At 38.1% G+C, this 16,306-nt stretch overlaps 1 protein-coding gene across 4 annotated transcripts in view; it reads right to left on the bottom strand.

Annotated features, from left to right (window-relative positions):
* KIAA0586 (KIAA0586 ortholog) overlaps positions 1–16,232 on the bottom strand; it is a 138,618-nt gene extending 122,386 nt beyond the window's left edge. For all 4 annotated transcript variants that reach the window (XM_030931406.1, XM_030931407.1, XM_030931409.1 and 1 more), the window contains exons 1-4: positions 15,447–16,232; positions 14,484–14,554; positions 13,196–13,265; positions 11,136–11,205 (exon numbers count right to left, since the gene is read on the bottom strand). In XM_030931406.1, the coding sequence (XP_030787266.1) occupies positions 11,136–11,205; positions 13,196–13,265; positions 14,484–14,554; positions 15,447–15,645 (410 nt within the window). In that variant the 5' untranslated portion in view covers positions 15,646–16,232. The remainder of the gene's footprint in view (positions 1–11,135; positions 11,206–13,195; positions 13,266–14,483; positions 14,555–15,446) is intronic.
* Positions 16,233–16,306: the final 74 nt, after the last annotated feature.

Here is a 16,306-nt window from a genome sequence, read left to right as displayed (position 1 = left end):
CTTCCCCCTTGACTTTTAAAAGCATTACAGAACTATTAAACTTACTCCTCTTTGATATTTCCCCATTTCTATTAAGAATAACATTTTTCTCTCAGTCTCAAAATGTTGAAGTCACCTTGACTTCTCTACTTGCTTACCTTCTCATATCCAGTTGAGTCATAAAGTGTTGTCAATTATTTCATCACAATTGCATGAAGAGTGTCACAGAATTATAGAGCTGGGAGAAACTTATAGGTCAACCATCCTAATTTCCTAATTTTATAGATGAAAAAATTGCAGTCCACAGAGGTCACAGGATATCCTAATTTCCTAATTTTACAGATGAAGAAATGGCAGTCCACAGAGGTAACAGGATTTACTTGAACATTGTCATAGAACTATTTACTAAGTGGTAGAGTTAGGGCCCAATTCCCAGAGGTCTTACCATGACACCAAAGCTTTTTTTCTCAGTTTGGCACTTTTCTCTTCTCACTTTTCTCTCTCAACTGTAAAGTTTCATCACCCATTACTAACTATTCCATTCTTCCAGTTTCTACTTGCTTAGAAGCTTTCTACACATATGTCACCATTCAAAAATCTAAAATTATTCCTTAAAAACAACTGAATTGGCTAATTTTCTCTGTTTGGCTTTCCATACATAAGGCTCTCCTCACTAACTACACATACCATGTCATGCCCACAAGTGACTCCACGCTTGTCCTCACTCTGCTCTCTCACCCTTCTTCCACCCAACTTATTACATCCTTCTCCTCCTTTAAGGTGCAATGCAAGTATTACCTTCTTCAAGAAGTCTGTGCTTCTAACACTTCCTCTTGATCCCTCCCTTCATTAACTCCTTTTGGATTTACTACCTATCAATGGAGGCTTGCTACTCAGCCACCCCAGGGTTTACATATCTGTATGGGACAATTTAATAATATATTGAATGTAATTAATCACTAATTCCTCCGGGGTTGGGAATGATAGCGGGACTTCTTTCATAGCAAACAGCAACTAACAAAGGATTAGGTATGTAGTAACTGCTCAATATATATATTTAACTGATTGAGGCATAGAGTATGAAAATATAATTCAGGAATTCCTTATCTTTAATGTTTCTGCCTGAAGTCTGAAAGTGACTTACCTTTGCCCAACAAGATAAACAACATTATAAGGCTAGACATAAATTTCTTTATAGGCTTTTAAATTTTATTTTTTCAATTATTAAATTAATAAATGCTCAATGTGGCAAATATAACGAGCTATGAAATATAAATGTCAAAAAATGCACATAACCCTACCATTAAGAAGCAATTATTTCATTATAGTCTTCTTTTTTAGCCAGTTTTTCTTTATTCTTAAACCCACTGAAGATCCCAGTGCTGTGCTGCAACTATTCTCACCAAGGCCACTAAGAATCGTGCTTGCTCAATTCAGTGTACATTTTTCAGTCCTTACCTTCCATTACCTTGGATCAGCACATCACACTTGGAACCTAATTCCCCTTGGCTTTGTTGACGCCATACCCCCTATATCTCTGGCCAAACTTTCTGAGCAGCATTTAGAAGCTAGCTTGCTTTCTCCACATCCTCCTTCAATGTTTGGTTTTCTCAGAGTCCATCCAGCCTTAGCCATCTTTCTTTTCACTATCATAACCTCATTGAATCACTTAAACTATTCCCAGAGCTTAGACTTAGACTGCTACTTACATAATGATGACTTCTGCATCTTAATTTCCAGCTTGGATCCCTTTTGTGAACTTGGCCTTTTTTTTTTTTCGAGACAGGATCTCACTGTCACCCAGGATCTCACTGTCACCCAGGATCTCACTGTCACCCAGGATATAGTGTAGTAGCACAGCCACAGCTCGCTGCAGCCTCAACCTCCTAGGCTCAACTGATCCTCCTGCCTCAGCCTCCCAAGTAGTGAGGAGTACAAGCACATGCCACCCTGCCTGGCTAATTTATTGTTTTTAGAGATGGGGTCTTGCTATGTTGCCCAGGGTGATCTCAAACTCCTAGGCTCAAGCCATTCTCCCACCTTGACCTCCCAAAGTGCTGGGATTATAGGCATGAGCCACCGCTTGGCAACTTGACCTTTATATTCCATTTTTTCCTGAACATTTCTTACCCACATTTCTCATAGGAACCTCAAACCCTTGACCATGCCCAGAATAAGCTATCCCCCACAAGAATTTCCTTTCTCAATGAATATACTACTGACCATGAATTTGTGAAAGCCAAAAATCTGGGATTCAACCTTAGTGCCTTCCTTACCCTCGTATCCAATTAACAATTCCTGTCAATTCAATCTCCTAATCATCTTCCAAATTTGTCTTTTCCTCTCCAACTGAGCATGATTCCCACTACCATACCACCACTTCCCAGTGTACTCAGGACCAATCTAATTCACTCCTCCCCGAAAACTCCAGAGCCAATTCATTTGCTGGACTATAGTCTAGCCCTCTTTCAATCCATTTTTTCATATGGCTACCATAGTGAGTATTTTAAGAAATAGATCTAATTCTTTAAAACTTTTAAATGATTTGCCATTTATCTTATATTAATGACCAAATTCCTTTAGAGGAGTTCATAACCTAGTCCCTTGCTTATCTCTCCAGTCACACATAAGGGAGTTTTCCCCTTGTTCTAGACACATTGGCCAGATTCTTCATTCCTCTAAGGCTTTAGAGTATATTATAGCATCAATTAAGGCAGGTTCTCCATCATTCCATTTTTGTTTTTGCTTTTCCAAATTCATCTTAGCTATTCCAAACTGAATGTATTCTATATGGATGTATTCTTAATTTTGTGTGTATGTATATACACACATATAGCATAAATATATACATACAGTATACACACAGGCACACACATTTTTTTCTCAACAGTATGTTCTTCCAGGTAAGTTTTAGAATTACGTTTCCAATTTACATCTACCACTTATTCTCAAAATAACAAAAAATTTTAAGACTGACCACAGCAAAACATATGCTAATTTTGTTATAACTTATATTTTTACAGTGCTTAGTCTTCCCATCCAAGAACATGTTGAGTCTCTTAATTTATCTTAGCCTTTGGTTATTTCCCTTGACAAAATTTCATACTTCTTCAGATAGATTCTACAGACTTTTGGTTATGAGTATTCCCAACTTTTTTGGGGGGGCGTGTTGACACTGCTATGGTAATTGTTATGCCACTTTATGACTGAATAATATGCTGATTATCTGGTCACCATCCTGAACTTTCATTAGTGTAAAAATTTCTGAGTTAGTGGTCTCTTGGATATGCTGAATACACAATATTTTCTATAAATTATAACTTTGTCTCCTCTCTTTCAATATCCATACCTGATTTCATTTTCTTATCTAACTGCTCCAACTAAGGCTTCCAAATTAAGTTTAAAAAATAATGGACATCTTGTCCTGTTCCCAATTTTACTGTTAAACAGGGTATTGACTATAGGTTTACAATAAACATCGTCCTTCACGTTAAGAATGTATCATTCTGGCTGGGCACAATGGGTCAAGCCTGTAATCCCAGCACTTTAGAAGGCCAAGGTGGGCAGATCACCTGAGCTCAGGAGTTTGAGACCAGCTTGGCCAATGTGGTGAAACCCCGTCTCTACTAAAAACACAAAAAATCAGCTGTGCGTGGTGGCACATGCCGGTAATACCAGTTACTCAGGAGGCTGAGGCAGGAGAATCTCTTGAACTCAGGAGGTGGAGGTTGCAGTGAGCCAAGATCATACCATTGCACTCCAGCCTGGGTGACAAGAGTGAAACTCCATCTCAAAAAAAAAAAAAAAAAAAAAAGAATGTATCATTCTATTCTTAAAGAAGTTTGTGGGTATTATGTGTGTGTGTGTGGTGACTGAGTATAAAATGGGTATGGAAGGGAGGCATACGGAGAGATTTGTGAAAGGATACAAAATTACAGCTACATAGGAGGAATAAGTCAGGAATACGTTACAGCTAGATAGGAGGAATGACTATAGTAAGATGAGTATAGTTGAGGATAATGTGTTACACGGTTTCAAATAGCTAAAAGGAGGATATTGAGGGTTCCTAACACAAAGAAATGATAAATGTTTCAGACGATGGATATGCTAATTACCATGATCTGATCACTATACATTATAAGTACAGCACTATGTACCCTACAAATATGTACAATTATTTGTCAATTTAAAATATAAAAAAATTAAGAAGATACGGGCATAAAATGTCACTAAATGTGACTGTAGTGCTTGTCACATATACTTTCTTATTTGATCAAATGATATAAATATATTAATAGATCATGAATTATTATAGTGGCGCAATAGTTAAGAGCACTATCTCTGGAGACAGACTGCATGGGTGACTTAAACCCTTCTATTCCTTATTTGTAAGCTTGAAACGTTATTAGACATGCCAGGTTTTTGTAAAGATTGAGTAGTATGTAAGAAGTGCAGCCAGGTATGTTGGCTCATGCCTGTAATTCAAGCACTTTCAAAGGCTGAGGCAGGAGGACTTCTTATGCCCAGGAGTTTGACACCAGCCCGGGCAATACAGTGAGACCCTATATCTACAAAAAGTAAAAATGTTAGCTGGATGTGGTGGCAAATCCCTGTAGTCCCAGCTACTCTGGGGTGGGGTTAGAGGGACCTCAGGTGGGAGGATTACTTGAGTCTGGGAGGTCAAGGCTGAAGTGAACTGTGAACCTGACCCTGAACTCCAGCCTGGGTGACAGAGCGAGATCCTGTCTCAACAAAATAAAAAACAAAAAGTAAAACAAAAATAAACTAAAAAAGTGCAGAGAACAGTGCCTGGTGCATAAGCATTATAACAGAATTTGCTATTACCGTTTTTAAAACATTGCTGCATTCCCGGGCTAAACTCTACTTAATCATTGCATATTATCTTTTAACATATGATAAGATATAATTTACTCATAACTTATTTATAATAATGATATATCAATACAATTGTATCTTTTTCTTTAACTATTAGAATAGTATTAGATTTAATTATTGTATTTCAAGAACTACGTTTGTTTAAATTACAATAGTATGATGAAAATATCTCTGATGGAACTAATTATTAGGTATGGATACTTGGGCTAGGTTAGCATCATAAAATGACATGAGTGGCATTCTTTGCTTTTCATTGCTCTGGAGCAGAATATATAGCATGATCATAATCTGTTTCTTAAAATTTTTCAAGAACTCAAAGAAAATCATGACTGCTTTTGGAGATTGCTCTTTGAAGGTTTTTTTTTTTTTTTTCAATTTATTTCCCAGTAACTGGCCTACTAAAATCTTCTTAGTTATATGGTTATTTTTGGTGAGTTATTTCTTTCATCTAGATTTCTTAATTTGTAGCATTCAAGTACACAATATTCTTAATACTTTCTAAGTCTATCATTATGTCCTCTTTTTATTTATAACATGCATTTTCTCACTAGTTTTCTGACTTAGACTTGTCTAGGATTTGCTTTTTACACTGACATACTTCCAGAACTAGTTGAAAACATTCTACTGTGTTTATGTTTTCTTTTATCTGATATACTTGATTTCTTCTGCTTTCCCTGCTTTTTTTTCCTATCATTCAGCATCTGTCTGACTGTCTGTCTCTCTATTTTTCTGTTGAGATGGGGTCTCATTCTGTCACCCAGGCTGGAGTGCAATGGCATGAATATGGCTCACGGCAGCCTCAAACTCCCAGGCCCGAGTGATCCTTCCACCTCAGCCTCCCAAGTACCTGGGACTACAGGCACATGCTACCATACCCAGCTAATCAAAAAAAATTTGCTATATGGCCCAGACTGGTCTCAAACTGCTGGGCTCAAGTGATCCTCCTGTCTTGGACTCCCAAAGTGCTAGGACTACAGGCATGAGACACCATGCCCAGCTTCCTTTAGCTTTTATAAGAAATTATTTTCCTGCTAAATTTCTAAAATTGACTATTTAGACTCTTTGTCCTCAAATTTCCATATGCTGTAATTTGATACAAAAACGTGGTGTATTAACAGATCAATCCTAATTTCACAATAAGAGATGTAACCAGACATCTGTGTATCCTGATGTATTACACAGTTAGTATATAACATCACCTATCAAGCATTCTTGCCATTTGACAGAAATTCAAGGTTGAGAGAAACATGTTAAAGACAAAAAAAGGATACATTCAGCAAAATCCGGAAGGTAGAAAATTTCTTAAGACAAACAAATTATAAGAAAAACAAAATGAGGGTAAATCTGTAAATTAAAACAAACTGAAGGCTCAGCATGGTGGCTCACACCTGTAATCCCAGCACTTTGGGAGGCCGAGGTGGGAGGGATCACCTGAGGTCAGGAGTTTGAGACCAGCCTAATCAACATGGTGAAACCTCGTCTCTACTAAAAATACAAAAAAATAGCCAGGCATGGCAGTGCATGCCTGTAATCCCAGCTACTCAGGAGGCTGAGGCAGGAGAATTGTTTGAACCCAGGAGGTGGAAGTTGGAAGTGAGCCAAGATTGCATCACTGCACTCCAGCCTAGGCAACAGAGCGAGACTTTGTCTTAAAAAAAAAAAAAAAACAGGCCGGGCGCGGTGGCTCAAGCCTGTAATCCCAGCACTTTGGGAGGCCGAGACGGGCGGATCACGAGGTCAGGAGATCGAGACCATCCTGGCTAACACGGTGAAACCCCGTCTCTACTACAAATACAAAAAAAACTAGCCGGGCGAGGTGGCAGGCGCCTGTAGTCCCAGCTACTCGGGAGGCTGAGGCAGGAGAATGGCGTAAACCCGGGAGGCGGAGCTTGCAGTGAGCTGAGATCCGGCCACTGCACTCCAGTCCGGGCGACAGAGCGAGACTCCGCCTCAAAAAAAAAAAAAAAAAAAAAAAAAAAAAAAACAAACTTAAGAGACATATCATTCAAATGTAAAGTGTGGCTCTTCCTTAGATTCTAATGCAAAATTAAATTAACCACAGGGTGCCGAGGCTCACGCCTGTAATCCCAGCACTTTGGGTGGCCAAGGCTGTGGATCACTTGAGCCCAGCAGTTCGAGACCAGCCTGGGCAACACCGTGAGGCCAGTCTCTACAAAACATAAAAAAAAAAAAAAATTAGCCAGGCATGGTGGTGCATACCTGTAGTCCCAGATACTCAGGAGGCCGAGGGAGGAAGACTGCCTGAGCCTGAAGTTTGAGGTTGCAGTGAACTACAATCACCTCACTGCACTCTACCTTGGGTGATAAGAGTTTGAAACCTTGTCTCAAAAAACAAAAACAAAAACCAATCCCAAAACGAAACAAAAAGTAACCATAAAAAAGTCATGAGACAGTGACAGAAACTTGAATATTGACTCAACATTTTATAATATTAAATTATTAATTATTATGTTTCAGTATGATAGTAGTATTATGGCAATACCTTTTTAAAAAATTATCTTTCAGGTACGTATATTAAAGTACATAAAGATAAAATGAAATGACTTCTGGGACTTATTTTATAATAATTCATGGGTATGTGGGGCGGTTATGAATGAAACAAAATGCTAAAAAATTGAAGCTAAGCTATGAGAACATGGGAGTTCAACAAATTATCCTCTCTACTTCTGTAAACATTGAAACTTTATAAAGTAAAAAAGTTTTTTACGTTTATGGCTGTTATATAAATCAATACAGAGTAACTATAATTAGAGGAAGGGAGAAGAAGTAACTTAAGACAGCTAAAGCTTATCATAGTAGAATAAGTGCAGTTTACGTTTATTCGTTGTTGTTGTTTTTTGTATTTTTCACAACCCAGTATAGACAGATTTTTTTTTTTTAAGAGAAGGGGTCTCACCATGTTGCCCCAGCTGTATATAAACTCCTGAGCTCAAGCGACCCTCCTGCCTCAGTCTCTCAAGTAGAGAGGATTGCAGGCATGTGCCACTGTGCTTGACCTACATTTAATAAATCAAAGATAGTACTGTAAGCATATTACTTTGATTTATGAAATCACCTCTCAGAGGAAAGAGGTAAAAGAATTAAAAGCAGCTGCCACTGGGGAACAGGCCTAGTGGTTAAGGAAATAGTGGGGTAGAAGATGGTGGTTTTTCATTATAAGCTTTTCATAGTATTTGATTTTTTAAAACTCTTTACATTTATTATTTATTAAGTTTTTGTTTTGTTTTGTTTTGTTTTTGAGACAGAGTCCCACTCTGTCCCCCAAGCTGGAGTGCAGTGGCACAATGTCTGCTCACTGCAACCTCTGCCTCCCAGGTTCAAGTGATTCTCCTGCCTCAGCCTCCCGAGTAGTTGGGATTACAGGTGCCTGCCACCAAGCCCGGCTAATTTTTTGTATTTTTAGTAGAGACGGGGTTTCACTGTGTTTGGCCAGGCTGATCTCGATCTCCTGAACTGGTGGTCTGCCCGCCTCAGCCTCCCAAAGTGCTGTGATTACAGGCGTGAGTCACCGCACCTGGCTACATTAAAGATTTTTAAAATTAACTAAAAAATTAACTTTGCCCAAAAAATTGGTCCTATTTAGTCTATTTAGCAGATATGCCTTGAATTTTACTTCAACTAGAATTAATATTGCTAATTCTTATTTCTTTTTATTTGTTTTCTCCTCAAAATTCTTTTGTTGTATTTTTATTTTCAGCCTGCTTCATTTTAAAGGTATATCTCTTGGGACATAATTAGACATGAGAGTCATTTCTATAGTTTGATTCAGTTATTATTCTCTACATTGTAATTACCTTCCCATAGAGCCTCCTTAGTTGTTTCGTCTTTTAAAAAATTCTGTTCAGGGCCGGGCACGGTGGCTCACGCCTGTAATCCCAACACTTTGGGAGGCTGAGGGAGGCAGATCATGAGGTCAGGAGATCGAGACCATCCTGGTTAACACAGTGAAACCCCATCTCTACTAAATATACAAAAAGTTAGCCAGGCATGGTGGCGGGCGCCTGTAGTCCCAGCTACTCAGGAGGCTGAGGCAGGAGAACGGCGTGAACCTGGGAGGCGGAGGTTGCAGTGTGCCCAGATTGCGCCACTGCACTCCAGCCTGGGTGACAGTGCAAGACTCCATCTCAAAAAAAAAAAAAAATTACGTTCATTCATCCTTAGTTAGGGAGAGATCTAGCAACAGATAAAAGAGGCAGTGTTTGCAATTTTCTCTCACTGTCCACTTGTTTATTAACAACTTCTCCCTCTCAGATTTGAAAGTTCTGAGAAATTTTAGTTCTGAGAGTTCTGACTGGAAGGGAAGTTTATAAAGTTCCTATTGTGGTTGCAAGCAGCTACTTCGTCCACTAAGGGTCTGCTGGATAGAAGTGGTGATTGCTTTCTATCCAACTGAGTCAGATGTAATCTGCAATTTTTAGTTCAAGTAGAGAAGATGACAGATAACACCATGCCCTCACTAGGGCTTTTTCTTATATATTTAGAAACCTTCTGATATAATTTACCATCCAAATGCCTCTCCTAACTGCTATATTATGTATTGAGAATTTCAGTGTGAACAAATATAAAAAGTAAAAACCTGATAGGACCAAAGAACCAGCTGTGAAACTCTGGCTGGCTCAGATTATACCTTTGTAATTTAGGGGTAGTATTTATTTTTTGTTATTCCGGTGCTTCCCAGAACATAATATGTATACCATGGAAAACTGTTGGTGGAAAAAGAATAAATGTTGTATTTTAATAGTTGTATAGTTATTTAATTAATTTATTTGAGACAGGTCTAGCTCTATTGCCCAGGCTGGAGTGCAGTGGGGTGAGTGGCACCATCTCAGCTCACTGCACCGTGCTCTGCCTCCCAGGCTCAAGAAATCCTCCTACCTCCTGCCTCCTAAGTTACTGGGACTACAGGTGCATGCCACCATGCCTGGCTAATTTTTGTATATTTTTTTGGTACAGATGGGGTTTTGCCATGTTGTCCAGGCTGGTCTCAAACTCCTGGGCTCAAGTGATCCACCCACTTCAGCCTCCCAAAATGCTGGGATTATAGGTGTGAGCCACCATACCTGACCTGTGTATTTATTTTTAAACGTATTCTAAACAATACTGATTTTCCATTTACAGAACTAATATATAATTTCCTTTTGAATAAAATGAGAATTCAAAAGTAAGTAAAATTTTTTTCTATTTCCTAAGGGGCCTTCTGCAGTGCTCTGGTTCAGGAGTAGAATACATCTAGCGTAGGAATATGATAAAGATAACATTAATTACCTCCAGACTAGTGAATTTATTCTTCCTTCATGTTTCTCATGTGCTGTCGTCAAGGTTAGTTTTATATTTCATTGGTGTTTAAGATAAAGTTGGGAGGGGGCATTTAAGTGGAGTAACCATGGTCTCTCTTCACTGCATCCAGGTGCTCAGGTGCTAAACTCATCTCTTTCTGAGATTTTGACCAGGAAAAGTCTAAATGTCTTTGGATAATAAATAATAAGTATTATGTATAAGGAACTATTGAGCGCTGCTATAAGCAGTATAGTAAAGTGGTTAAGAGAGATGGCTCTAAAGGCAGACTTGCACATTCAAATCCCAGTCCAGTAACAACCTGGACCTCGGGAAAATCAATCTCTCAATCTCCCAATGCCTTAGCTTCCTTATCTATAAAATGGGGATTCTGGCCAGGCATGGTGGCTCACGCCTGTAACCCCAGGACTTTGGGGGGCTGAGGCAGGTGAATCACCTGAGGCCAGGAGTTCAAGACCAGCCTGGCCAACATGGTGAAACCCCATCTCTAGAAATATACAAAAATTAGCTCGGCATAATAGCAGGTGCCTGTAATCCCAGCTACTCAGGAGACTGAGGCAGGAGAATCCCTTGAATCTGGGAGGCAGAGGTTACAGCGAGCCGAGATCATACCACTGCACTCCAGCCTGGGCGATGTGAGACTCCATCTCTAAATAAATAAATAAATAAAAGAAAATGAGGATTCTATAAAATTGGGATAGTAATGAAACCTATTTTATAGGTGTGTTAAATAAGTTAATACTGTAGCACTTCCATAATAACAACTGCTAACTGCTACTGAGTATTTTAAATGTGTCTAGCACCATGAGAAATGCTTTATACATATCATCACACAATATATATTTCACATAGTGAAAAGACAGTTTTTCATATGTCCAAAGTACAAATGAATCTGATTTTAAACATAAGAAATGGTCCAATTATTTTCTGTAAATGAAACTTACTTTTGCTTTAAAACTGTTCTTACAGCATCTTTCTGTCCCATTGTATACTGAGAAATGAAGATGTCATTTGCTGCAAAATCAAGACACAAAAATATATATTAAATTTCTGAATATTTATTAAATTTTAATAAGCTACTAAAAAAATCTTCTTTAACTAAAAGAATGTTTAGGAACTCGGCCATAGCACTCCACAATTGAAAAGGACAAGGAACAAATTAAGTGATTAAGTAATAATACAATCCTCATAATTCCAAACCCACAGCCAACATCATACTGAACAGGCAAAAGTTTAACACATTCCCCCTAAGAACTAGAACAAGACAAGGATGCGTACTCTCACCACTCTTTTCAACATAGTAGTGGAAGTCCCAGCCAGAGCAATCAGACGGAGAAAGAAATAAAAGGCATCCAAAAAGTAAAAGAGGAAGTCCAATTATCTCTGTTCACTGATGACATGGTCCTATACCTAGAAAACCCTAAAGATTCCTCCAAAATGTCCCTAGATCTGATAAATGACTTACGTAAAGTTTCAGAATACAAAATCAATGTACAAAAATCAGTAGCGTTTCTACACACTAATAATGTTCAAGCTGAGAATCAAATCAAGAACTCAATGCCATTTACAATAGTGGCACACAAAACATAAAATTTCTAGGAATACATTTAATCAAGAAGGTGAAAGATCTCTACAAGGAGAACTACAAAACACTAATGAAAAAAAATCACAGATGACACAAACAAGTGGAAAACATTCCATGCTCATGAATTGGAAAAATCAATATCATTAAAATGACCATACTGCCCAAAGCCATCTACAGATTCAATGCAATTCCTATCGAATTACCAACATCATTTTTCAAAGAATTAGAAAAAACTATTTTAAAATTCATATGGGGTCAGACACGGTGGCCCTGTATTTCCAGCACTTTAGGAGACTGAGGTAGGCAAATCACTTGACGTCAGGAGTTTGAGACCAGCCTGGTCAAGATGGAGAAACCCTGTCTCTACCAAAAAAAAAAAAATACAAAAATTAGCTGGGTGTGGTGCCGTGCACCTGTAATCCCAGCTACTCAGGAGGCTAAGGCAGAAGAATTGCTTGAACCTGGGAGCCGGAGGTTGCAGTGAGCCGAGATCACGCCACTGCACTCCAGCCTGGACAACAGAGGGAGACTCTGTCTCAAAAAAAAAAATCATAAACTTATCTAATACTAAACCTATGCAATAGATTGGTAATAACAAGATAACCTTCACCATTGCAAACCTCATTCTGGATTTTACAGATTCTAGGAATAGCTTAATTTGGGAAGAAAAACTAATTTAAAATGAAAATAATAAAAACTGTAAGACGGCCGGGCGCGGTGGCTCAAGCCTGTAATCCCAGCACTTTGGGAGGCCGAGACGGGCGGATCACGAGGTCAGGAGATCAAGACCATACTGGCTAACAAGGTGAAACCCCGTATCTACTAAAAAAATACAAAAAACTAGCCGGGCGAGGTGGCGGGCGCCTCTAGTCCCAGCTACTCGGGAGACTGAGGCAGGAGAATGGCGTAAACCCGGGAGGCGGAGCTTGCAGTGAGCCGAGATCCGGCCACTGCACTCTAGCCTGGGCGGCAGAGCGAGACTCCGTCTCAAAAAAAAAAAAAAAAAAAACTGTAAGACTATGTAATAAATGCTTAAAAATAAATTCTACCCTTAAGAAGAAAATTCTGACACATGCTACAACATGGATGAACCTTGAAAACATTATGCTAAGTGAAATAAGCCAGTCACAAAAGGTCAAATACTATATGATTCTACTTATATAAGGTACCTAGCATAGTCAAATTCATAGAGACAAAAAGTAGGATGCCCAGGGCTGAGGGGACGAAAAATGAGCAGTTAGTGTTTAATGGGTAGAGTCGGGAGAGATGACAAAGCTCTGGATATGAAAGGTGATGATGATTGTACAACAATGTAAATGTACTTACCGTCACAGAACTGTACATTTTAAAATAGCTAAAGTGGTAAACTTTACGTTAAGTATATTTTATAACAATAAAAAATCAATATTATTCTTTTACCTTTTTGTTTGTTGTTCTCTTCTATTTTATCCAAAGGCAACACTTGCACTGCATCGTCTTTAGAAAAATCCTTTGGGATATGAAAGGAAGAAATAGGATAAATAAACTTCGGATTTATTATTTATCAAGAACCATTTACTAGCTATGTGACTACTGTGTTCTGGGAGGGCAGGACTGTGTATTTCATATGCTTCATTTCCATCACCACGCAATGCTGATGTACCTTAAAGCTACTCAAAGATTTGTTGAATGGGTGAGTAACACACTATCAGACAAACAAATGAATGAGTAAATGAACCAGCAAGCAAATGTAGCACTGAGATTCAGACTCAAACCAGTATGCCACTTCTAGCAGAGCAAGTCATTTAACATCTCAGTCGCTTCAGTGAAACGTAAAAATCTGACTCACTGTGAGTCAAATGGAGTAGATAAGGATGGTACAATATCATGAAGATCACAGATTTATCCTCAATTATACAATAACAGTGTATCCATACATTTGAGAAGTTTAGATATCATTAAATAAGGCCTGCTTAAAAGAAAAAAAAAAAAGACAAAATAAGAACAAAAAACCACTCCAAAGTCTAGGCATTTACATAGGGACCAAGTACAGCACATAATTATACATTTTATTGTGAGCTTTTGACAAAATTGTCATATAGATTTAATTGAATTATTAGTTTACCTGCTTCAATGTTCAAAATAGTATATTGTGAAACTCTCATTATACAGACTTATTAAACTGACAATACATAGGTCAACACTATGATTAGCTATCAAAGTCTAATTAGATCTCATAACCAAAACATTATATTTATCAAATACGTTCGGCATTATAAAGTTAAGATGATAATTTCATGTTATTCTTAAAGAACCTCCCTTCTAAAAAAACCAAAACACCTCACAAGTGTTAGAATGACATGCAAGCACACCTCATGTTAAAGAAAATTGTACTGTTAGTTGATCCTTTTCTTTTACCTAAGAATATGTTAAGTCTCTGGGCAAGAACACCTTTTCCCTGAATAGTAAGAGAGCTTCTTTTCAGTTATCATATCTCTTTCAGCGGTCATTATTTTAATAACAGATATTTTTGATTCTAAGGAAGGCCTTTTGTTTAATGTCTCAAACACCATTCAAAGTCACAATTGTAGTATATAAAACATTTGTTTTGGTAAGTGATATTTAAATAAAAACAAGGCATGTTGCTAATCAAACATTATTTAAGAATACATTATTTGACAACACTGAAAATTTTAATGTGAGCATAATTAAGAATCCTTTTGCTTACACTTTCTGACGCCATGGGATTTTCTTTTAGAGGCTGGTGACAATTTCTAGCAGAAGTTAAGTCTGATGAACCTAACAAAACAAAGGAATAGATTTTAGCGATTTTAAAATCAGATCCTTAGCTTTAGAAACTGTATAGGCATGATTCAAGACCTATAAACTCCATATAACGCAGACGTTGCAAAGACAATTTGCATGCAAAGAAAGTTAAGAAAATGTATTTAAACATATCTGAATGAAGCCTTTTACAGTTGATATTTGGGAAAATAAGGTTCGGTACTGACAATAAAGTGAGATAAGCATGAAACATTTTAAAATATAACCATACACTATTGGATGTGGACAATCTATGGGTAGAAATACGTATACGATGTAAAGGTCTAATCTAACAGCAGGACTATTTGAGTGTCACCGCTGTATCCCCCAAAAAGCAGCATTATAAAAGCATTTTGCTGTTTTTGCTCACATATTCATTAATTTGATCCTCACAATTAGCAGCGAAGTGGGTAAAGCATATGTTATCCTTATTTTCAGTGAGGTTTAGACAGATTAAGTGAATTGGAATATAGAAGCCATCAACTGGCAGAAGTCCTGCTTTTCCCACTATTAACAGCAAGTAGTGCATTAGGTAAACAGCACTACTTTGGGGGAAAACTATAAAAAACACTAGCGGGGAAAATAAAGCACATTATACAAGTGCATCCACCACAGATATAAACAAAAACAATATGCAAAAGTCAATGCCAAAAAAAAAAAAAAAAGCACAACAGGAGACGTTAAAGTTTCATTCATTAGATCTATTTAAACATTTTATAGGCTTCCTGGCCATTTTCCCGGAAAACAGGGTCAGTTTTCAAACATCTGTACAAACTAGACTTATATCTTACGTCTGGGAATTTAAACAAATAAGGACTAAAGATTTACTAAACTAAAACTGGTTGAAAAACTACATGGAATCACATACCACGTGATGTTCCATTCAAGCTAGTCCCCGCTCCAACAGGAAGACGTTTATTTGCAGACAATGCCGGAGGAACACAGGGCAAGTCATCTTTCAGCAAAACCAAATGATCTCCACGATTTTGAGAAACTACCTCACGAAGTCTCTTCGCTGGCATCTTAATCCTTTTTTTCTTCTCCAAGCTGACCTCAGAGCCTTTCATATTGTTGGTCACAAAACAAGTCCCCACTTATGGACGGAAAAACTTTCTCTGTGTCCTTAAGACTTCAGAACAAAATTTTCACCTCTTTGCAATGAACTGTTCTTAAAATGTCGAAATAGAACATCCACAAAGCTGAAAATCTAAATTTTGGTATTGAATCCAGGATTAGAGATGACTATAAAGTCCTATTTACCCATTAATCCCATTTAGTCTTTAATACACCATGCCAAAATGTGAAAGTGGGGATGCCAAGAGAATGGCCACAGGAGCAACAATAACCATTAACAGTGCACTCCCCAATCCCAGAGCTGGTAGGGCAAAACCAAACAGATGTAGAGGAGGGCTTAAAATTTGTTAAGAGGCAGTCAAGCAGATAAAACCGAAATGCTATTTTTAAGATAATGACCCACATAAGAAGCGTAATAGCTTTCTTCAGCCACAGAGTCTTACACATCCCTCCAGATGCAATCGTCGGAAACATAAATTCATCCCTACGTGTCTCCAGGACGCCCGACACCCGCGCCGTCACGGGTACAATCTGACAACTTCAGTTGCCCGCAGGTCAACACCCACTTCCCTTCAAACCCGCCCTTGAGACACAATACGCATGCGCGCCAAGAAACTCACCCAAAACATCCAACCACAAAGCTAAGCGCTCGCT

The sequence above is a fragment of the Rhinopithecus roxellana genome, chromosome 5 (genome assembly GCF_007565055.1).
Source record: "Rhinopithecus roxellana isolate Shanxi Qingling chromosome 5, ASM756505v1, whole genome shotgun sequence".
NCBI lineage: Eukaryota > Metazoa > Chordata > Mammalia > Primates > Cercopithecidae > Rhinopithecus > Rhinopithecus roxellana.
This window is presented reverse-complemented; position numbering and strand designations above follow the sequence as displayed.